The sequence below is a fragment of the Haliotis asinina genome, chromosome 2 (genome assembly GCF_037392515.1).
Source record: "Haliotis asinina isolate JCU_RB_2024 chromosome 2, JCU_Hal_asi_v2, whole genome shotgun sequence".
Lineage (NCBI taxonomy): Eukaryota > Metazoa > Mollusca > Gastropoda > Lepetellida > Haliotidae > Haliotis > Haliotis asinina.
The window spans coordinates 55,691,941-55,716,378 of NC_090281.1; the positions used below are offsets into that span (position 1 = coordinate 55,691,941).

Below are 24,438 nucleotides of genomic sequence, written 5' to 3' on the forward strand. Positions count from 1 at the left end.
CAAACAAGAAATAAAACTGGTCTGTCCTAAACATGAATATCAGACAGACAGGAAACGCTTATGTTTGATTAAATACTGGTATTGGCTGTTGAGTAAAAGTTGAGTACTCTGTTATGAGGTAGGTCTGCAAATATTTGTCTGAGCGAGGGCAAGTAATGGTTAGTCTGACAATTGTGGAATGTTCTTATTATTGAACAAACAAGGAAGAGTAATACACATGATATATGCCAAATTGTGCATGAAACAATTCACCAACAAACCGAAAATTCCATCACATGGTAAAGAAGATGCAGTGCGAATTGAAGTATGGACTTGAAAACTGGATTTGATCTAAAAATGGCAGACATTATTAAATTGTTTTGCGATGCAAAGACACTGAAGACTTCAGATCCAAGACTCTAATGCCCGTCTCAGTTCATCAGCTTGAAATAACCATCTGCTATATTGGGTGACTTATAGAACATGTTATATCAGCTCAAAGTTTAATTTATTACAAAATAATATCAATATCATTTATTAAAATAATATTACTGACTTCTTTCAATTTAGCCTCTAATTCACTAGTTAAAATGGTTCAATAGAAGCATGCGATGTCTGTCACAGGAAGAAATCTGTCTAGGAGAAAAGAGTTGAAAACTTATTTTGTGAATATAATGGAGATTGAATCATACTGTCACAATAACAAATATTTTAACTTAATGTAAAAACTTACAAATAATCATAATTGGAAGAAAGGTCATTAGCATACATTGAAAACATTAAAAAAGATTGCTTCAACAAATGTAAAGCCTGAGACAGTAACAGTTCTAATCCTTATACACCAAAGATTCCTGTGGGATGGATAAAACATTGTTCATCAATCCTTTGAATCAACCAGAGCTGAGGATTGTGTTCCATACAACCAAATACAACTCTGGCATTCACACTGTACATGCTGCACCATGAAATCAATATCACCCCCAACCCAGTCGTAAATTATGTACACTCCTTAATTTGTGTTTCTTACAAGCCATTACTTGCGAAACAGGGTGAATGATATACTTGAGAATGAGAATTTATCACAGCGGCTCAGCTTGATGTTGGATGAAAGTCCATATATGTTTTAAATAACTCAATACAGAGTGATATTTATACATCAATACAATGAGATGTCCCATAAGACACTATAGCTATGAGCAACTGAAACAAATTGTCAGCACAATGACTTTCAGTTGAGTACATAAGTCTACCGTTAGTTGATTCAGTAGTTTTAGATTTCATTTTTTTCACTTTCTTCAGTTTCACAAAATCCAATCTTTTGCTCTTATTCAATACTTTTGTGCAAATATCGGTGGGTTCTGAAAGCAAAAAGAAGTCACCTTTCTTAAGCCCTTGGCAAAGAGAAACTGCCAAATAACCTTGCATGAACACCCCATGGCAGTGTTTGCATTAAGACATCATTCATTACAGTCATTGACACATAGAAATTAGATATATTTGCAGGAATTCCTCGCTCACTCAACACTGACTGGCTGTACAACTTCACAACTGTCAGCTGTCAGAAGCTCCATTGATGCATCTGTGAGATCAGATCTTCCCACTCCGAGTGTCAAAGCTAAAGATGTGAGTTTAATGTCACTGCATTTTCTTATGGGTGATACAATCTGAAGGTCAATGTTCACTTCAAAAATGATCTTATTTGTCAAATAATCCCAAGCATAAAGTAATTTTTGATGTTACAATAAGTAATTTAGATTCCTACAAAGAATATCAGTGGCAAGTACGACAATATACCATCATCATCATCATCATCATCATCATCATCATCATCATCATCTTTCTATGACATAACATTGCACAGATTTGCACAAACTGAAACAACAAACTGGGGAATAGAGCTCTTTTAACATGAAGAGTATGATAAAACATTAAATAGATTTAGTTTTTAAACTTTCTGTAAAATGCTCTTTCCATTACCGTTTCATAAGGCTGTCACAACAAGACAATTACATACACAACTCCCTGACAGTTATAAAACTGATAATCAGATTGTCCTTGTGACAGCTTGCAAAGCTCCATTGTTGGTATTTTCTAGTCAGCAGTAAAGCTCCTTCAACACATAGTGGAAGTTCTTAAACCATTGTCTCTCTGCCACATCTGCTTTCACACAGAAGTATGGACAAAGGCCATTAAAGGAAAGGAATTAACTCTTGTCATCTCAAGAATATCCAAAAGGCACATCCTTTTAACAATGCTGAATCACATCAAATACATGTTAGAATGAAACACACCATGGCTATATGAAAAATATGCACCAACATGTAATGACGAATCAGATCTTATTTACTCTAGATTTATCTCACAATACACACTTATGGCAGTTCAAATGGCAATAAAATAATAAGTTGCTTCAATATTGTCACTATTAATTGAACACTCTGGGTACCGTTACACTTAATGACAAGGACTAGTAAGAGGCAGCTTCTTCCATTTGAAACACACAAACATTTTTTTTGATAAAAGTCATGATTTTGTAGAGACCAGAGGTCAAGAAGTAATATGATAAACCTTGATCTAGAAGGACTTTGCCCTGGTTTAAATAATGATTTTCCTTCATAAAAAACAACATAACACGATTTGAATTAGAATGGGGATAACTAATATATTCTTTGTTTGATAAAATGTTGACGCATACCAATGGTTATATAGCTGTTATTATTTAGTTATAATGTTACAATAATGTGAAAATAAGGGAACCAAGAAATTGAATGTAGATGACTTTGACTGTGACAGGGTCCGTTATCGTGGCATATCTCCCAAACGCAACATCCAATGACAATGGAATTTCGCATAATGCATGCCCAGCATGTGCTACACGTGCATACAGAAGTTAACTCCTGTAAATGTACTTGAGAAGTTGCAATCACGAATGCATTAGAGATTGACACTTACTTACAGAAATGCCTCCAAGGCAGTATCTCGGTGAAGCAACAAAATGGAGAATTGTGGGGATGATAGAGGTGGGGACATCATTATGTGAAGTTGCCCGGCAGATGGGTAAATCAAAAAGTGTAATTTCACGCCTGTGGGATAAGTACCGTCAAACGGGTGGGGGTGCAACGAGACCTGGGCGTGGTAGACCAAAATCAACGACACCACGACAGGATCGTCTCATTACGTTAATTGCTCTAAGCGATAGGTTTAAATCGGCCCCTGCCATCAATAGAGAATTCCACACACTCACTGGAAGACACATTTCAACCTCAACCATTAAAAACCGACTCTATCAAGCTCATCTGAAAGCAAGACGGCCTTTTAAGGGTGTCACCCTTTCAGCTCACCATAAGCGCCAAAGATTGGCATGGGCTATGGGACGGGCTATGCGCCACTGGCGTTACACCATGTTCTCTGATGAGTCAAGGTTTTGCCTACGATTCACAGATGGCAGAAAACGTTGTTGGTGTCGGAGCGGGGAGCGATATGCCAGGGCAGCAATTCTTGACCATGGTAGTGTCATGGTTTGGGGTGGGATTACACATGACAGACGATCAGATTTGGTCATCATTAACGGAGCCATGACTGGTCAGCGATACGTTGACCAAATATTGCGTCCTGTTGTGGCTCCAATGGCTAGAGTTATCGGCCGAAATTTTGTATTCCAAGATGATAATGCCAGACCACATCGGGCCCGAACTGTCTCCGCTTATCTCCGACAAGAAGGTATCCAGACATTGGACTGGCCCTCTAAGTCCCCAGACCTGTCCCCAGTTGAACATCTCTGAGATGTTCTTGGTCGAAGGGTGTACGCCAGGGACCCAGGACCCGCCAACCTGGCCCAGCTTGGTGCAGCTCTCCAAGAGGAATGGCGGGCAATACCACGGGCAACCATCCGGAAACTGATTAACAGCATGCCATCAAGGTGCCGTGAATGTGTTGCCCAACATGGTGGACACACCAGATATTGAACTTGACGCCTAAAATTGATTTAGTGGACATTTAAAGCAGTTTCAAATTCGCTATTATTTCATTAGTTCCCTTATTTCTTGTCGGTAGTATATTTGTGGCTATATAACCATCGGTATACGTCACCATTTCAAACACAGAACAGTTTTCCCCATTCAAGATGCAAAATCAAAGGTTAATCATATCACTTCTTGAACTTTCACGACTGCCAAAAGAAGTAGTTCTTTTTTCTAATGTCAAATCGTTTGTCATATGACACTGACTAAATCTTACACTAGTGAATAAATCATAGTGTTATTGCTACAATGGATGAAATTATCATGAAACCACCCTCTAGTTATCAGAAATGAGTGCTGAAAATGATAATGGTAGACTGATTGCTTCACCATCATCCATTAATAGTTCTGTTGTCACATGACGTCACATAATGATGTGATTAATCTTGTTCCATGATCTAACAGTATTGTGTCAACAGCCATGAAAAACAGTGCTATCCCAATAGTGTATGGATACATTCAAAGGTTTTGGTGAATCGTTTTTCACATGTCAACTGTATACGAGGGGATATAAAAAATTCTAATTATCTCCATTTATTGAGAAATTATGTTGAAAATTGTAAGGTGACATCAGTGACCCTTATCTATTTAATGGACCCGAAAATATTTATATCACTTTTTTCAGTCTTGTGTAAGTTGATGCTGAACACAAGTTACCCCAATCTTGCAGGAGATTGAGTTGTGAAGTGCTATCAAAGTTTTTGCACTTGACGGGTTGGACTGCCCCACAGAATCAAGAGGAGATGAAATCTGGTTATGGTGAAAATAACCCATCTTATGATACTGCTGTGAGATGGAAAAGGAATTTCCAAACGAGCTACCTGTGCCTGACAGGTGAACCAAGAAGTCGACTCCGTTAAGAGGATGAACCAATGGGATCATTGAAGAGGCGGAGTGTTGGTTTTCCATGAAATTAGGGGGTCTATTCAAGCGGTCTGCACAAGGCCAAGAAATGTTGGGAGAAATGTGTCACTCTGGTTGATGACTACGTAAAGTCTTTAGGACAAGAAATCCCTGAACATGTCTTGGTGATAATTAGAACTTTTCTATACCCCCTCATATGCTGACGATTTATAGCACCGTCCTGTCAGAACTTGTGTTACATACTAGGTGTAATTAGAGTGTATTATTAGTTTTGGCCTGGTTTGCAGTCAGACTACTCACACTGTTTAAAAGACTTTGTGATAACATTTTGATAACACTCCATGCTAAAAGTGTGGTAATAATTTACAACTTGTCTAGAGACTGTCAAGTATTAGTCATAAGTACTTATTCAGTATTTGGAGAGGTTCACTGGTTGGAATCATATGATCTTTCAAGAACTCTGTCAGACTTGCAATGGTCGTGCCCTTCTGGTGCAGAAGTGTCAACACATTCATTGTGGGACCCTTCATCCAGGGTTTACCCTTCAGATGGTACCTGCAGAGGAAAGTATACAAAATACTGATATAATATAAGACTGTAACACAACTGACATGCCTTATACTGTCATTTCTAAAATAAAGATAACACCCTTCCAACCTAACTAAATATCCTTGAGAGATGTACATGAGAATAAGGGTCTGATTACAAACAAATAACAATGAGACCCTGGTTTGCCGGCCCCAAAATATCCAGAAACCTCACCTTCAGGTCAATTCTCCTAAAAAACAATCTCTTATGCTATAAAGTGACTGTAACAGATTTTCAGTTTCTGTTTCCAGAGACAAGTGAAGGACCCGGGGTAGAATAGGCCTTCATCAACCCATGATGGCATAAAAGGCAACTTTGCCTGTTGTAAGAGGTGACTAATGGGATCAGGTGGTCAGACTTGCTGACTTGGTTGACACATGTCTTTGGTTCCCAACTGCAGAGACTGATGCTTATGTTGTTGATCACTGGATTTTCTAGTCAAGACTCGATTATTTACAGATTGCAACCATATAGCTGGAATATGGCTGAGTGCGACATAAAAATAAACTCACTAACTCTGTTTCCAGACTTTAAATTTTACAAACAAACCTGACAAGTCAACACAAAATTGACTCACTTATCCCCACAAAGCCTTGATCTACTGCTGACTGTGTGAAGTGAAGCAGAAGTGTCCACATGTTTTGACAAAAGACAAGGTCTGCTAATTAATGACCAACCACCAGGGTATTGGTGGTGATAAATAGGCCTATCTGACACTGAATGACCATACTGATTTGGAAGTGATTTTTAAATGTGTCTGGATATCACTGTATACAAAATGGATGTCCTTCCTATGGTATCTGACCAAGCAAAAGCCAGTTTCTATCAAAATTATATACATACAGAAGCTAAGCATTGTCTAAGAAATGCCCACACAGCATTCAAAATAATTGCTGGCTCAGAGGCCAAGACCGTTTGTTATTGTATCAGGACTGATATTTCAACTATTTGCAGGTCCTTGTGGCCTTCAGTAATTATCTGTCTTTCTTTGAAAAACTGGAATCTCTTCCCTTAACTGTTATCTTTATTTTTCTTTATTAACATTTGGATTATCCATCATGTTACGATAACTTACAGGTTCACCTCCTGGCATTTCACCAGTCTTTAACAAATAATAACGTCTCTGTGTGCCATAGACTTCGCTAACTTATTGTGTAGAAAAAGTGTGAAACTGTGTTCAGTGAAGTCTATTCTGTTTTTATTGGTTTCAATTTAACAAAGTGGGCATGCAGATTTCATTCTGGGAATGTAGATTTTATAGCTTGCAGGCAACAGCAGGCCCTCATGTCCACCTGGCAAATTAAAGTATTGCAAACGCTGTACCCACCTACTTCCAATCCCACACTAGCAGAAATAATGTAAATTCAGAGATTAAGTGTTGGTCTAATATTTCTATGTTTGTGCAATGGTTCTAACACCTTCCAGTTAATGTTGTTGATTTATGTTAGTGTCCTTTGGCAACTGGTATTTGTACCCCTCTCTATGTTAGAAACTCTTGGTCATAAATGGTGTCAACATTGGTGGATGCATGAGTCCACTAAGAAGGGTCGAGTTGCCAGAGGTAATGACTTGATTGATGCGTGCATTTATATCTCAGTTAAAAGATAATTGTGCTGTCAATCACTAGATTGTCCGGTCCAGACAGGATATGTATAGACCATACCTGAAATATTGTTCAGTATGGAATTTCACAATGAACCAACCAACCAGCAAACAAACAAATACACAAACAATCAAACAAACAATAATTCAAAGCAAGTGCACCTACTCATCATGATTGATCTGCTGCAAGTCATAGTTGAGGAGTGGGGACATGGCTATATCACGCCAAGAAATGACCCTCGGGACTTCCTCCTGATCAAACAAGACACACAAACGCTGGATGTCACTGCGATTTTTCATGAGCCTCCCAAACCCAGTTCCTTGTCTAGAAAGGCCTGAAAGAGCAGCAGGATCTGTAGCTTACCTTCTCTTCATTTAAATAATTTCAATAAAAAGATTAACATCAAGCACTGAAGTAAAGTGTACCTTGTTTGTAAGCAGTGATTAAAGACAGCCACATCAGCGCCTCTAATAAGCGTCTTAGAGGAAATACGGTATATCAATAATTTTCAGGTGAATTATGTAACATTTATAAAAATGTACACACATAATGCATGTGCTTGTATTCAACACAGTCAATTATTTCTACAAGACACTTATCAGTTCATGTTCATAATAATCAACAAAACAAGAATTGCTGGTGTATGTCTTCATAGTTGCGTCGATTGATGCTCATTAGGTGTTAATCGCTGGAGAGTGCAGACTTGACTATTTACAGACCAACAGTGTATAGCTAGAATATTGCAGATAACAGCATGGATCATTATATTGCTAATTGTATCTGTCCCTTGACTGGCTGATTTAGACTGAATTACCTACAGGCTGCATGCATATAGCTAGAAAATTGCTAGAAAATTGCTGAGCAGCATGTTAGACAACAAACAAATACAGCAGACTCCTCTAAACCGACATCCCCTGTAAACCAATATTACTATTTGTCCAGAATTTGTACATGTATGATATCATATAAGAAACTAACTCTAATCTGACATCCCTCTACCATTTGGAATGTGGAGCCCATTCTGCCAATTCTAACATCTTCAAGATTTTTAACCATAAAATTGTTACTATAGTCATCTGTAACAACCAAAATATTGTCTTTCACGAGTTCCTACATAATTAAATTCAATCAGTCATCGCTCAAAAAGTTCACCTGATAATGCCGACAGTTTCACCTCTAGGAAGAAAACTCCACACTCCGAAGTACCATCGCTGAGGTCAGCAATCCAGTTGTACCGCCCCGGGTGCTGTGTTGACACGTTGTGCAGAATGATCTGACTTGGTGCTGACTGGGGAGCCATGTAGATGGCACTGTTTGATCCTATCTTCTCCACTGTCAAGGCCGTTACTGCTAAAGCTTCCTCCTTGGGTGTGGCGGAGATTGTGACATTAGTACCTGTAGGACATTGAGGAAATGTTCTGAAGTGTATTTGACTTTTGTTTCTCCAGTGTGCTTGTTTAAACAAAGTAAAGTCCGCTCAATAGGTCTGCACTTGGGGATTATGAGCAAGATCCTGGAGGAACCCATGGTAAATTACTCCATTATCGTTCTGGGTAGGTGCCCACTAACCCAGTACTGTTGGGATTTGTGTGAGGACACTGACCCCAAACAAACCAATAAAAAAATTGCCAGGCATCTCTTCGATCACAATCTGCATCTGTGATCACTATGCCTGAAGCACAAACTGATAATGATGGTGACAAATGCTTCAATAAGATTCCAGCAACCCTGAGGAATGATCTACAATCTACCCTGACAAATTTTAACACAACTTTAAATATAAGAAGAGCATAAAACCCATCTCCTTAAATCAGACTGCAATCAGTAGCACTTGCGACTCTTTCTGTAGTGCCTTAGAGTGTGTTAGTTTCTAAACCATATGAAGCACTATATTAATTTTGTATATTATTGTTATCATAATTATGTCCTTGGGTTTCAGTGTAAGAATATAGGTCTGGAGTACTAGCAGCACCTTTCTAAAATAACTAAGAAATATGAAACATGCCATCACCCCGAAATCCTGAGCAAACTCCTCATTCACCACAGCAATGATTCTGTCCAGCAAGGTCAAATATTTTCACCACATGACTATCTCTCCGTGATAAGCATGGGATAGAAGGCATCTCTTAAGCCCACAACCCCACTATTTTACCATAACTATAATCATAATTTCATTTTTAGTTTCTCACAACAATGTTTCATTGCATGAAGTTTCCAAATGTAGAAGTCTAAATCACCCCAAAACAGTCCATTCATTTACAGTACTCTTCTATACCAAACCTCTTCTATTTTCACCTACATTGTCTGCTGAACAAATATGACTGCTGTCGCTTGCCATCCTGAAAGTCTACCCACGTAATTCTAGTGGTTAGTTCAGAACAGATTTGTACGAAACTTTCAAAACATTAATTTTGCTTTCTTTCAACAAAACCACCAACCAAACCATTATGATTTTAAGCTATGAACAATTCTGAGTGCAAACAATGTGCAAACATGACTAAAAATGGTCTAGAACTGGGCAAGACCGAGAAGTGCAGCGTCTCTCTTTTAGATGTAGATGCAGATGTAGATGACATAGACTGATGGTGACATTCAGCGTGAACAGGAAGTCGTATTATCTGGTACTTGGCAAACACTGTCAGAGTGCTTCCTGCCAGGATGGTAATGATCAGATCTCATGCCATATTTGACACAGTAAATGTCCTCATGAATAAGCAAGACTATAATCTGAGTGTGTGTTATATTCTACATTACAGTACAATATAATGTGGAATTGTGAGGTCAGTGTGAAAAAAAGCTTTTTAAGGTGAAAATTTATAAATACATCCTCATCTCAGATCCAGGCTAGAATTGGTCTTAAGTAACCTATGCTAAATTTCATGAGAGATTACTAGGAGAACGTCAGGTTCTCTGACGTGGTTGACATATGTCATCGTACCCCAGTCATTGGATTGACTAATCCAAACTTGAATTTCTTCAGACTGCAACCATTTAGAATGTGGTGTTAAAACCACAAACAAACAAACAGTTTTGGTGAACATACCATCTTTTGCCACCCACTTGTTTCGAAGGACATAGCATCTTTGGCTGTGCTCTGCATTAATCAGCTTCATCACTACTCGACTTCTGGGATTCTTTGCAGCTGGAATCAATTGTAGGATTACAAATAAGCAAAACAAGCAGCCTGGTGAGAAACTACTTTGTCACATGAATATTATAACTGATAAGGCTTGATCTATATCTATATTCTTCAAAAGTGCTTGTAACCAACAAAGTCTTTCATATTACAAATCTGTTGTGTTATGTGTTATGTGTTAATTCCATTACGTAAATACAGAAATATGAAATTGGGGAAATCTTTTAGAAGGTTATGAAATGAAGCATTTATTGTCCTGTTCCAGTTGGCTCTCAATCACCTGTTAAAATTTATGTACTTGTCCATACTGTGATTGCGAACCAAGAAAATCATCTGGCCAGAGTTGTAAATAAACATATTGACCTGTTCTATCTTTCCTAAATACCTTGCCATATGAATAGAAAAATGTCATTTAGAATGAAAAGCATCTCATTGCCCAAAGTCAAACTTATAAACACTCGTTATGGGGGTCATATAACTTTTATAGTAGGCGCCTGTATCTGGTAAGTCTGAACTTAGAAACATACCTTTCAGAACATATTGTGTAGAGATGTAATGGTGCATCAAACTAACTGTGAACTGCAATTTTTGAGTCACTAGCAATCAATTGATGGCAGAAAAGAACACTTAAATTACAGGAAGGACCATAAACGTTCATTTGGATTTAGTGTTATCTGCCCCTGTTACCTCTTTAACATACTTGATCTCGGTTTCAAGTTTCTTGTCTGTAATCAAAAGAGACTGAAACTATATTTGCTTATTTTTATTTCATAAATACTATACATTCATTTGGGAAATGATTACAAATGAGACACTTCAAGGAGAAAAATAATATTACAATAGCATTGCAATAGTTTGTTTTCTATATAATGTTTTTATTGTTACCAAGGTTACATCATTGAAACTAGTATTACAATAGTTGGTTGTAACAGACTATCACTTTTGGAATAATTGTTTCCACCCTAATAGTCACTCCTGGTATTTTTTTCAATGTCACTTGGACAAGTCATACCTTGTTCCGTCAGCAGACTTCGTTGCTCTTGTTTCTTGTTCCAGTTAATGAGACAGATGAGGATACACCATGGACCAAGCAGAAATAACACCGCTGAGGAATATAGTTAGACATCAGAATCAATCACCGGAAGTAGAACGTGAAAACCACATCTACATAACACACATCAGGGAATTTGTAAAATATGAAACAAACCCTGGACTAGATCAGGTCATGAAATATAATGTAAGTAGACTTACGTTTGCATTTATAAATATTTCTATAGTACTCTCCCATTCTTCAAACTGACGTCATGATCCTATTGATTTTTTGATGGCCCAATAAATATCATGGTATCCATGATAACAAATCTGATGAGAACACCAGAGGAGTTAATAATCGCACCATTGCACCATATTGTTTGCACAGATCATAACGTTTGAGACTGATGATCATTTGGATTCATGCGGGAAAAGGCTTTCTAATTTACATCTACAGGCATCCACTGGATTGACATTCAGCTGATAGTTAAGATAATTACTTCATAGCCACAATTGAACAGAAACTAATACTCACCCATAAAGAACATGGCCACGGCACTCAAAACTTTATGTCTGTACTTTTTCTCCTGCTGTGATTGTCTTTTGTCTGAAATTTGAAACATGAGGACAAAGTCATCAATATCCCCTGACATGGCAAACCACTTGTCATGAATATGTCAACTAGTTATGATTATGACAAATGTTTTGGGATACCAAAAGCAAAGTGGAAGGAAATCACTGAAAGGTTTTGAAGTTTTTGAGTTACATTTAAGCTTTCTTGCTCCAGAAGTACTACCACCAAATTCACTCAAAGCCAAATGTGTTGCCATGGAAATGCAAAACATATTTTATTTAGAAATCCCAAACTACCAACAGGCACCAGCTCAAACCAAACCACAGTCTATGTGCCAACCTATGTGAAGAAATACTGTACAGTTTTAAAGTTCAACTTCAGAAAATAGCACAACCACCAAGAGAAGTCAAAGTCAAACTTGTTGTCATGGAAATGCAAAAGAAGTACCCTATTCAGACATTCAAAACTACCAAAAAGCACTAGGACACCACCAGACCAATGTGCCAAGTGTGGTGAAGAAATATTGAACAGTCCAAAAGTTCTGCTCCGGAAAAAAATGAAAGTGCACAAATGCATGGACTCATGGACAGAGCATATTTCAATAACCCCTTCAAAATGAGTTGTGGGGGATAATGATTGTCATAAGAAAGATTCTTCTAATTGATTTTCTTTTTTAATTCTCTCTATGTGTGGATTTACTTGAACCAGGTAATATTGTCTGTAAAGAGGGTTTATACTCACTCTGACAGAAGGGCAATATTTGACAGGTAATGTTGGTATCTACTGAGACAGGTATGTTATCGGTACAGAGGGTTTACACTCACTCTGACAGAAGGGAAACAGTTGACTCCAGTGTATGTGTGGATCTGCCAGACAGGTAATGTTATGTGACACAGTTGGCTTGTACCCCCGAGGACATCGCAATGAGCAGGTACTGTACACAGTGTTGTTATCACTGCACTTGAGACTACCGATCTCTGGCTTCCACTCTACACATGCTGAGAAATATATTAGTCTAAATGAACTTAGTCTCAGAATTATTTGTAACATTCCTCTACTGAGTCTAGCAAACCCTAGTAGGAGCAGGGGTGGAAATAACCCATTGATCAACGTCCCAGTCTAGTGGTTCTTTCTGTCGGACAAGCTAATTTGTATATCACGCTGTACCGGTGTCCAGAGAACGTTCCATTGTTAATTATGTTGTTTATTAAATAATCAACAGGAAAATCAGCTAGAATAGTGGAAAAATTATCAGGGCAAGTGACTTTACAAGTGCCACTGTGCCGGGGTACATTAGCAATTCAAGAATTATTTCCATTCCTGAGGAGGCTGCTTCAGGTAACCAGTGAAACTGACTAATCAGAACAGAGCATACAAAATCGTGAAAGTAGATATTCGCACACACCTTTTGAACTTTTACCTAAAAAATGTTTGAACCCGACCAATTCCGAATGCTATTTCACATACAGTCGCTTCCGGGTGATGCACACGGAGCACTATACAACACTGTTAACTGTCACTGAAAATAGCATTTTTGTCAATAATTCAAGGACAGTCAGCTTGTGCAAACATTGGCTAATGGAAACCATCTCACCATTTTTGTTTGTTGAGTGATCAGTGTCAGCAACTGGGAAATTTTGTAAGTCCCGCCATACCCTTAACAGTAGCTGTTGTCTGATTGGTTAAATCCGTTCGTCCATTTAGCTGGACCTCCAACTAGGGTTTGTTAGACTCAGTGTAATGAATAATACTGATATTAAGTTTACTTAGACTGAGAAACATATTTACCAATGATAATATTTATGTGACAAATATTTGTTGTTAAACAATGCACTCAGCAATATTCCAGCTATATGACAGAGGTTTGTAAAGAATCAAGCCTGTCTCAAAGAATCTAGTGATCGACATCATGAGCATTGATCTACTCATACACCAAGTCAGCGAGCCCAACCACCTCATCCCATTAGTCACCTCTTGTGACAAACACAGAATGCTGATGATCAGTTTTAACCGAGAGCTTCACATGCAAAAAATTTCAAGACAATGTTATGGCATGAAATAGACCAGAAATTAGACTTGTTGATTTTAAACAATTTCCTCTTCATGTCATCTTCATCTTTGCAAGCTCAGTTTACTATTGATTTTGTTTTGCATTTCAAATTCATCTAAATTATATGATACAATTTAAGAAATAAACCTGAGCTACTTGATATAACCACAAACTAACATAACAAGAAGTAAGGTTTCTGAGGAGATGTGTTTTCACTAATTCTGAACATAATCACAGTAACTATTACAAGTAGCGTTTATGTCATCATTGGAAGAATATAAATGCATTTGGATTCTCAGTCATCTGGGTATGACCTTAGCACTAAGTCTGCCTTAAGTCTACGTTAAGGTATGGAAGTCACAGTTACCGTAGTGCTGTGATCGCTTTTCTGGTTTCAGATCCGAAATTTAAGCATTCAGGGTATGGTATTTGTATTTCAGTTTACAAGTGATGCTTGCTCACTAGGTTCCATTAAGGCAGAAAACTGTGAACATTGCAAGGATTTCAAAAATAATTTGATTTAGTTAACAGGAATAGTTATAATGTGGCATCTGACTGTCTTTAACTTGCTATTTACACTGCCTGCATGCCCTACCTGGCTTGCTGAAGGCGATATTGTTGCAATGTACTTTCCGTCCATCGGGCAGCTGCTCATGACAACCTGGCTGAATGTAAGGTTTCTGCTCCTTATTGTCAGGACAGATATGACACATGCCACACAGCTCAGGTCGATTAGGAACTTCATACATGCTGCAAAACATCCAGTCATCAGCAGGTAGACAATACTTAAACCTAAGCTGGTAACTATGGTCTGTATGTGTGTAGTGTGCAATTCCTGGACACTGATGTGATGTTGGGTTACGCATATGATCTGGCCATGTGCCCTGTCTGAGTGTGATGGTGTTTTGAGGTGGATGTGCATATGATGTTATCATGTGTCCTATCTGGGTGTGATGGTGTTGTGAGGTGGGTGACTGTATGGTGTTGTAAGGTTGTTTCATCTGGTAGGTCTTCATGTGATGGTGTCACACATAGTAGCAGTACAAATAATGCATTATGGCTACCTTGTTAATAAACCATTAATCAGAAGAATTCAATATGAACAATAACATTCATCAAATGGAGAGGCATGTTGCTTGAAGTGACACTATACGCTGTACAGAGCTTTGTCAGAAACTTTGGCCCACACTGAACTCCTGATACAAGGGTAGATGCTGTTTCCCTACTTACTATTTTGAACAGTGTCCTTCAACGATCTGCAAAATAACAGAAACCATGTTGTCAAATAATGTGTTGAAATCAGGAAAAAAAATATCTAAACAGATCAAAGTGTCTCCCTACGTTGCCTGGTTATAATATTTTAATCATCTTGCCTCCCTAACATACCTGGCACATAACAATCATCTTGCCTCCTTAAGGCACCTGGTACATAACAATCATCTTGCCTCCCTAAGGTACCAGGTACATAACAATCATCTTGCCTCCCTAAGGTACCGGGTATATAACAATCATCTTGCCTCCCTAAGGTACCGTGTATGTAACAATCATCTTGCCTCCCTAAGGTAACAGGTATATAAAAATCATCTTGCCTCCCTAAGGTAACTGGTATATAACAATCATCTTGCCTCCCTAAGGTAACTGGTATAAAGCAATCATCTTGCCTCCTTAAGGTACCTGGTATATAACAATCATCTTGCCTCTTTAAGGTACCTGGTATATAACAATCATCTTGCCTCCTTAAGGTAACTGGTATATAACAATCATCTTGCCTCCTTAAGGTAACTGGTATATAACAATCATCTTGCCTCCCTAAGGCACTTGGTACATAATAATCATCTTGCCTCCTTAAGGTACCTGGTATATAACAATCATCTTGCCCCCTAAGGCACTTGGTACATAATAATCATCTTGCCTCCTTAAGGTAACTGGTATATAACAATCATCTTGCCTCCTTAAGGTAGCTGGTATATAACAATCATCTTGCCCCCTAAGGCACTTGGTACATAATAATCATCTTGCCTCCCTAAGGTACCTGGTATATAACAATCATCTTGCCTCCCTAAGGTACCTGGTATATAACAATCATCTTGCTTCTTTAAGGTACCTGGTATATAACAATCATCTTGCCTCCCTAAGGTACCTGGTATATAACAATCATCTTGCCTCCTTAAGGTACCTGGTATATAACAATCATCTTGCCCCCTAAGGCACTTGGTACATAATAATCATCTTGCCTCCCTAAGCCACCTGGTACATAACAATCATCTTGCCTCCCTAAGGTACCGGGTATATAACAATCATCTTGCCTCCCTAAGGTACTGTGTATGTAACAATCATCTTGTCTCCCTAAGGTAACTGGTATATAACAATCATCTTGCCTCTTTAAGGTACCTGGTATATAACAATCATCTTGCCTCCCTAAGGTAACTGGTATATAACAATCATCTTGCCTCCTTAAGGTAACTGGTATATAACAATCATCTTGCCTCCCTAAGGTACCAGGTACATAACAATCATCTTGCCTCCTTAAGGTACCTGGTATATAACAATCATCTTGCCCCCTAAGGCACTTGGTACATAATAATCATCTTGCCTCCCTAAGGTAACTGGTATATAACAATCATCTTGCCTCCTTAAGGTAACTGGTATATAACAATCATCTTGCCTCCCTAAGGCACTTGGTACATAATAATCATCTTGCCTCCTTAAGGTACCTGGTATATAACAATCATCTTGCCCCCTAAGGCACTTGGTACATAATAATCATCTTGCCTCCCTAAGGTAACTGGTATATAACAATCATCTTGCCTCCCTAAGGCACTTGGTACATAATAATCATCTTGCCTCCTTAAGGTAACTGGTATATAACAATCATCTTCCCTCCTTAAGGTAGCTGGTATATAACAATCATCTTGCCCCCTAAGGCACTTGGTACATAATAATCATCTTGCCTCCCTAAGGTACCTGGTATATAACAATCATCTTGCCTCCCTAAGGTACCTGGTATATAACAATCATCTTGCTTCTTTAAGGTACCTGGTATATAACAATCATCTTGCCTCCCTAAGGTAACTGGTATATAACAATCATCTTGCCTCCTTAAGGTACCTGGTATATAACAATCATCTTGCCCCCTAAGGCACTTGGTACATAATAATCATCTTGCCTCCCTAAGCCACCTGGTACATAACAATCATCTTGCCTCCCTAAGGTACCGGGTATATAACAATCATCTTGCCTCCCTAAGGTACTGTGTATGTAACAATCATCTTGTCTCCCTAAGGTAACTGGTATATAACAATCATCTTGCCTCCCTAAGGCACTTGGTACATAATAATCATCTTGTCTCCCTAAGGTAACTGGTATATAACAATCATCTTGCCTCCTTAAGGTAGCTGGTATATAACAATCATCTTGCCCCCTAAGGCACTTGGTACATAATAATCATCTTGCCTCCCTAAGGTACCTGGTATATAACAATCATCTTGCCTCCCTAAGGTACCTGGTATATAACAATCATCTTGCCTCCCTAAGGTAACTGGTACATAATAATCATCTTGCCTCCCTAAGCCACCTGGTACATAACAATCATCTTGCCTCCCTAAGGTACCGGGTATATAACAATCATCTTGCCTCCCTAAGGTACTGTGTATGTAACAATCATCTTGTCTCCCTAAGGTAACTGGTATATAACAATCATCTTGCCTCTTTAAGGTACCTGGTATATAACAATCATCTTGCCTCCCTAAGGTAACTGGTATATAACAATCATCTTGCCTCCTTAAGGTAACTGGTATATAACAATCATCTTGCCTCCCTAAGGTACCAGGTACATAACAATCATCTTGCCTCCTTAAGGTACCTGGTATATAACAATCATCTTGCCCCCTAAGGCACTTGGTACATAATAATCATCTTGCCTCCCTAAGGTAACTGGTATATAACAATCATCTTGCCTCCTTAAGGTAACTGGTATATAACAATCATCTTGCCTCCCTAAGGCACTTGGTACATAATAATCATCTTGCCTCCTTAAGGTAGCTGGTATATAACAATCATCTTGCCCCCTAAGGCACTTGGTACATAATAATCATCTTGCCTCCTTAAGGTAACTGGTATATAACAATCATCTTGCCTCCCTAAGGCACTTGGTACATAATAATCATCTTGCCTCCTTAAGGTACCTGGTATATAACAATCATCTTGCCCCCTAAGGCACTTGGTACATAATAATCATCTTGCCTCCCTAAGGTAACTGGTATATAACAATCATCTTGCCTCTTTAAGGTAACTGGTATATAACAATCATCTTGCCTCCCTAAGGTAACTGGTATATAACAATCATCTTGCCTCCTTAAGGTAACTGGTATATAACAATCATCTTGCCTCCCTAAGGCACTTGGTACATAATAATCATCTTGCCTCCCTAAGGTACCGGGTATATAACAATTATCTTGCCTCCCTAAGGCACTTGGTACATAATAATCATCTTGCCTCCTTAAGGTACCTGGTATATAACAATCATCTTGCCTCCTTAAGGTAACTGGTATATAACAATCATCTTGCCTCTTTAAGGTAACTGGTATATAACAATCATCTTGCCTCTTTAAGGTAACTGGTATATAACAATCATCTTGCCTCCCTAAGGTAACTGGTTTATAACAATCATCTTGCCTCCTTAAGGTACCTGGTATATAACAATCATCTTGCCCCCTAAGGCACTTGGTACATAATAATCATCTTGCCTCCCTAAGGTAACTGGTATATAACAATCATCTTGCCTCCTTAAGGTACCTGGTATATAACAATCATCTTGCCTCCCTAAGGCACTTGGTACATAATAATCATCTTGCCTCCTTAAGGTACCTGGTATATAACAATCATCTTGCCCCCTAAGGCACTTGGTACATAATAATCATCTTGCCTCCCTAAGGCACTTGGTATATAACAATCATCTTGCCTCCCTAAGGTACCTGGTATATAACAATCATCTTGCCCCCTAAGGCACTTGGTATATAACAATCATCTTGCCTCCCTAAGGTACCTGGTATATAACAATCATCTTGCCCCCTAAGGCACTTGGTATATAACAATCATCTTGCCTCCCTAAGGTACCTGGTATATAACAATCATCTTGCCCCCTAAGGCACTTGGTACATAATAATCATCTTGCCTCCCTAAGGTACCTGGTATATAACAATCATCTTGCCTCCCTAAGGTACCTGGTATGTAACAATCATCTTGCCCCCTAAGGCACTTGGTACATAATAATCATCTTGCCTCCCTAAGGTACCTGGTATATAATAATCATCTTGCCTCCTTAAGGTACCTGGTATATAACAATCATCTTGCCCCCTAAGATTAAGAACTTGTATAACATCTCATAACTGGAACCTTGATGAAGTGTATGATCTAAAAATAACGTGAAGATAGTCCTTGTGCTGATATGATGTGATGATCACAAAGATGCCTAGATTTTTTTTCCATTAGTTTCAATCATTATTTATCAAAATAAATTAACTAGTACTGAATCATTGAAAACTGAAAAGACTGCAAGATGGAATTAACAAACACATCACTGTTAGAATGTATGTAAACATTATTTATAAATTTATTAGTGACATTTCTGTGATAAGCATTTTGTCGTTTGTAAGACAGATAACTACTTTTCCAAAACTTAACAGCAGCAGGATAATAATGCCAGAAAACTCTGCCATCTGGAACCACGTCCACTTCATCGTCCCACGAATACCCGTGGACCGTCATGTAGCCTGGAAGTAAAGAGGAGGAGTGAGTGAGTTCAGTTGTATGCTGCTTCTAGCAATATTCTCCACAGTGAGAGACACCAGAAATGGGCTTCACACATTGTACCCCTGTGGGTAATCCAACCCGTGTCTTCGGCATGTAGCCTGGAAGTAAAGAGGAGAAGTGAGTGAGTTCAGTTGTATGCCGCTTCTAGCAATATTCACCACAGTGGGAGACACCAGAAATGGGCCTCAAACATTGTACCCAGGTGGGTAATCCAACCCGTGTCTTCGGCATGACAAGCGAACACTTTAACCACCAGGCTACCCCACCGCTCACCAAGAAGAGGAACTCATGAGTGGGCATTATATCTAACACCACAAGTGGATGATCTGGGGCAAAATCAGTCTCTAGTGCCCCATGTTTACCGACATGAGGTAAGACATATTGGGAGGTTCAAGTGTGTAAGTCAGAGATTGAGGGCAGTGTGGTAGCCAAGTGCTTAAAGCACTTGCTTGCTATTCTCGCCAGAGGCCTGGGTTCAAGTCCCCACATGGGTACAATGTGTGAAGCCCATTTCTGGTTGCCACAATTGTGATATTGCTGGTATACTGCTAATATCAGCATAAAGAACAAACTCACTCCTCAGTCAGACTGAATTACAACCTGAATTTCTCCAGCAGAATATATAATTAAACCCATGTTTGTTGACAAGGTGAATCAAGTCATAACAGTGTTACAGTGAGTCTTCTACCCATTGCTGGCAGCAAATCACAAAATCCTGGGGCAGAATGTATCCCTAATAAGCCATGTGTGCTGTCAGACAGGATGGACTATGGTGTATAAACTGGTCCCACAGAGGTATCAAGGGGCTGTATGTCATCGTGACCTTATTTATCTTCAGACCCAGTGACATATTTGTTGAATAAGTCAAAATACATTCACACTCAGACTATCATGTCAAAAAGCACCTACTACCTCACAAACAACATCAACAGTTTTATGATTGCTAAATATTCTACATCACAGTCTCAGAAAACATTCACACATTTCTTTGAGAGGCAGTTAGCTCCTCTGAACGGCATTAAGAAGCTGGTATGATGCAGATGAACAGATATTTTAAGGACAGACAACATCTTCATGTCACATCCATTGCAATAAAGAAGTTGTCTGTCCATAAAATAATTGTTCCTCTTCAACATTTATACATATTTATAAAAGCCTTCAGCTACTCCTAAACAGCAACATACACGCAAAACCTGTCAACTACTCACCATATTCATATAAAGGTAATAGACAAAATGTTCATAACACTGTTGACTAGAAAACATCTACAATATTTCCTGACCCAATTCTTGCATTCAACAAATTCACTACCTGAACAAACATGTCTCTTCATCGATGCAAATACATACTTTCACTGGTGAGCTCTACCTACCTGTAGATGAGACTTTGCATATATCTAATCATATATACTTTCCTTGAAAGAATCTATGTATAACAGGAAAGTACATACTGCAAAATTGAAAAGACACGTTTAACTAGGCCAACTTATTGCGTATTTAATCTTGACATCAAAACAACAATTGTTCAGGCATTGGAGTATCCCATGATGCTAAATATAGAATCTTCTCATATGCGTAATACAAGAGAAATTCAACAACTTCCGCTTTCCAGTCAGCAGCCCATCATACAAAACAACAACAAAATTGTTTATAAACATACTCATTTGTGTGTCAGGAGTGCATTGATAGGGCAAATTGGGAAAAATGTTAACTTTGTCAGTATTTAAGGTGTATGTTTTGATTTTAAATTTCTTTGATATTTTAACATTGCATAATTATAGCTCAGGCCTCTTTCTCTATGTAAGTGTTGAAGTTATTGAAATACATGTAATCTTGGTCCAGCCACAATAATATTGTATTCTGTATTCTATTACTTGATATTAATAGGGAATATTTTCTGACATTGTTGTAGACATGTCTTGATAACTCTTAGGTCAGACTGTCCTCTAGACCAATGTATAACCTGAAAAATGACAACTTTGGTAGAATAGAATTACTCCGTTTTAAACGAAAAGGAGCTCCAGTGAGATGGGACATTAAAACCGAAACCAAGCAAAATCTAGACTTGCTTATTTCGAGGTTTGCAGAGAGCATTGACTGATATCAAGTCACTGAAATCAACATTTGTAACAGAAAAAAACAGTGGTAATCTAGACTTTGTCTTGCCACATATTCAAAACCTGAGTGGGCTTTCTCAGATATATTTGTTTCAAGGTCTGTATGACAGACTAAAGAAAGAGAAAACATGGTTCAAGATTTCAGGCAGGCAAACTAAATCTGACAAATCTAGACTTACTTCATTTAGAAGTTTTAAAGAGAAGTCTCAACAGAAATGTCATGGTCAGAGGTACAGATGAGCTGCGTATTCGTGTAAATTACCCAAATATTTACGTGAAACCTCAATTCATATTTAGTCTATTGCATACAAGTTACTTGAATTTTAGCAAATGCTCAGAGGTATATTGAGAGGCTCTATTTCAGGTAGTCTTTTATGTTGCATGTGATCTTTAAGGAAACCAGTACACAGTATTGTCTTTCAGTAAGTAAACACACATTTCCGTCCACAATGCAGGCTTTCAAGACTAGCAAAATTTAATCATATACTGTCATCCAGATGGTTCGTATTGTATTTAACATATTTAGATCTATTACATTTTTATTAGTCTATTCCCTAAAAATGACAAAGGTGGTATAGTATTGCTATTATTTTCTTATAAACTTAAATCAGTTTTGAAAATCTGTTATGTAAAAAATTCAACAAGATATATGATTTTTCTTTTATCATATTAGGTCTTGTTTCTGAGTTGCAAAAGCTATTGGCGTTTACAAAACATCTCACAGCAGAAATAATCAGTGCTTTCATTTCCAACCTAAATACTACATAGGACTGGTTGCCATTTACATGTCATATGCATGTAGAGCAAACACAGAGTAATCAGAATTTTCTTCTATGAACAAAATATATGCAGACAATATACGAAGGGAGATAACTCGTTTTTCATTATATGCGTATTACGTTTTTCAGGTACCGTTAAACACGTAATGCTCAAACATATAAAGCCAAACATATAAATTTTCAGTCCAGTCCTTTAATGAAAACCCTAAAATTACTCTACATGAAAAAAACGATCGTGTTTGGGTACAAGCATCCGTACAATCTTAGGAGAATTAGGTACTGAAAGGTCCAGCATAGTGAATCATGAATGTAGCAATTGTATGCTTGTGTGAACGCGCTACAGACCGCCAGTGTGAAAGAGAAGCGCGCCTTTCCAGCAGCTTCGGCAAAACGTTTCTCAGAAAACTATACAGTACCTGAATGAATGCTTTCTGATGCCTGCCACGGTCTTGTATAATTGATATAGACATCCACACATAAACCATCGTCAACAAACACTCACGACAAACTCCTCACTCCACTCTAGGTTACATAATGATGATAAAGAGGACTCGGTTTGTTCATGTATGGAGTATAACTATTACGTATCGTCTGTACTTACAGGTAATTCCCCAAATATTCCCAACTGTTTCTGATTTACTCAACGCTTCACACAAGCTGATCCCCATGAACTTTCAGTATCGGTTTGAATGGCTCGGGTGATGTTGGGAGTCGCCGCTTTAAACTAAACAACTTGTGACTATATATTTTGTTTACCTAACGGCGTATGACGTACCGACGCTAAACCAATATTCTGTGATTTCGATTATTTTAAGTAAAGAGAGACAAAATGCTTACCCATACGTCCACACAAGGCACAATGTTGCATATTTGATTATGGTCTTTAGTGGGGGGAGTGGGGGTGGGTATTTTGATTTATGTTTACCTCAAAAGATATTCTGGCTCGGCTATTAATTTGATCGACCTAAATCAAACCTACAAACCTAAGAACCAATCCTGTGTATCGCCCGAAACGGCGCATCCTGATCCCGACCGAGAAAAACTGGCTTCACATAATGTAAGCCTACCCATGTGTAGAATCGAACCATGATTTTTGGCGTGACAAACAATCGCTTTAACTACTGGGCTACCCGTCGCGCCGTACATTAACAGTATGACCGATGGGCAAGGGTTTTATGGGTCTTGTTCCTTCTTTTTACGATACTTGTCCACAAATTTAAAGGTACACTTCTGATGTATCAAGGTAACTTAGGAGTACGATGGATAATCAAACGGTGTCGTCAAGTTTGGCATAGCACAAATTTATTTAGATGTCCGAAATTAGTTTCACTGACATTAGCAATAAATGAACATTCTCTTTCATTTCCTCACTGACCTGGACGGGAACAGCTTCATGGATAAAGCGTCTCCTCGTCACAAGGAAGACCTGGGATCAATTCCCTACAATGGTAAAATCTGTGAATCCCATTTCTGGTGTTGCTGGAATATTGCTGAAAGCGGCGTAAAACTAAAACTCACACTTGGCATGAGCCATTTACAAGACTCAGTCATCCACTACAGTCGTGAAGTCTCACGCGGAGTGTGCCCCAAAGTGGACTGATGAAATGCAATCTAACTCGAAAACTAATAAACATAAAATACTCAATGAAACGCTGATCATAATCAAATTATCATACCAACTCTGTGAGGTTTTTGCAGAATTTTTGTCCTCATGATGAAAAAGTTGTTTCACAAACTGACATTAAAATAATGACACAGTTTACTACGAGGGAGGGAGTGCAGAGAAAGACACAGTCAGGTATTCGTGAAGCACGTGAAGCACGTGCACACGTGCCGAGAAAATTATTCATTCATTAACTTGCGCTGTGTTGTGCTGTCTCCATGCTT

General features: G+C 38.4%; 1 protein-coding gene across 4 annotated transcripts; it reads right to left on the reverse strand.

Annotated features, from left to right (window-relative positions):
- Nucleotides 1-2,486: 2,486 nt before the first annotated feature.
- On the reverse strand, nucleotides 2,487-23,056 carry LOC137273938 (uncharacterized). Of its 4 annotated transcripts, none has more exons than XM_067806847.1 (11): nucleotides 22,968-23,056; nucleotides 19,512-19,616; nucleotides 15,076-15,101; nucleotides 14,441-14,595; nucleotides 12,620-12,793; nucleotides 11,757-11,828; nucleotides 11,202-11,294; nucleotides 10,097-10,195; nucleotides 8,206-8,448; nucleotides 7,219-7,387; nucleotides 2,487-5,417 (listed from the first exon to the last, which is right to left on the reverse strand). In XM_067806847.1, exons 2-11 carry the CDS (start codon nucleotides 19,581-19,583, stop codon nucleotides 5,258-5,260), a joined length of 1,263 nt encoding a protein of 420 aa, XP_067662948.1. In that variant the 5' UTR covers nucleotides 19,584-19,616; nucleotides 22,968-23,056; the 3' UTR covers nucleotides 2,487-5,257. The 4 variants fall into 4 exon arrangements, with proteins under 4 accessions (XP_067662948.1, XP_067662949.1, XP_067662950.1 ...); XM_067806848.1 differs by lacking the exon at nucleotides 22,968-23,056 and adding an exon at nucleotides 21,029-21,117 and having other exon boundaries at nucleotides 4,167-5,417; XM_067806849.1 differs by lacking the exon at nucleotides 22,968-23,056 and having other exon boundaries at nucleotides 4,167-5,417; nucleotides 19,512-19,632.
- Between the last annotated feature and the right edge of the window lie 1,382 nt (nucleotides 23,057-24,438).

Bases quoted from the DNA above. Each gene is read 5' to 3' on its own strand.
- LOC137273938 (XM_067806846.1), bottom strand. From the start codon at position 14,861: ATGAAGACCTACCAGATGAAACAACCTTACAACACCATACAGTCACCC. The intron at 12,794-14,440 runs GTAGGGCATGCA...TATATTTCTCAG, and splicing joins TATCGCCTTCAGCAAGCCAG to CATGTGTAGAGTGGAAGCCA. The intron at 11,829-12,619 runs GTGAGTGTAAAC...TTCAAATTTCAG, and splicing joins ACTGTTTCCCTTCTGTCAGA to ACAAAAGACAATCACAGCAG.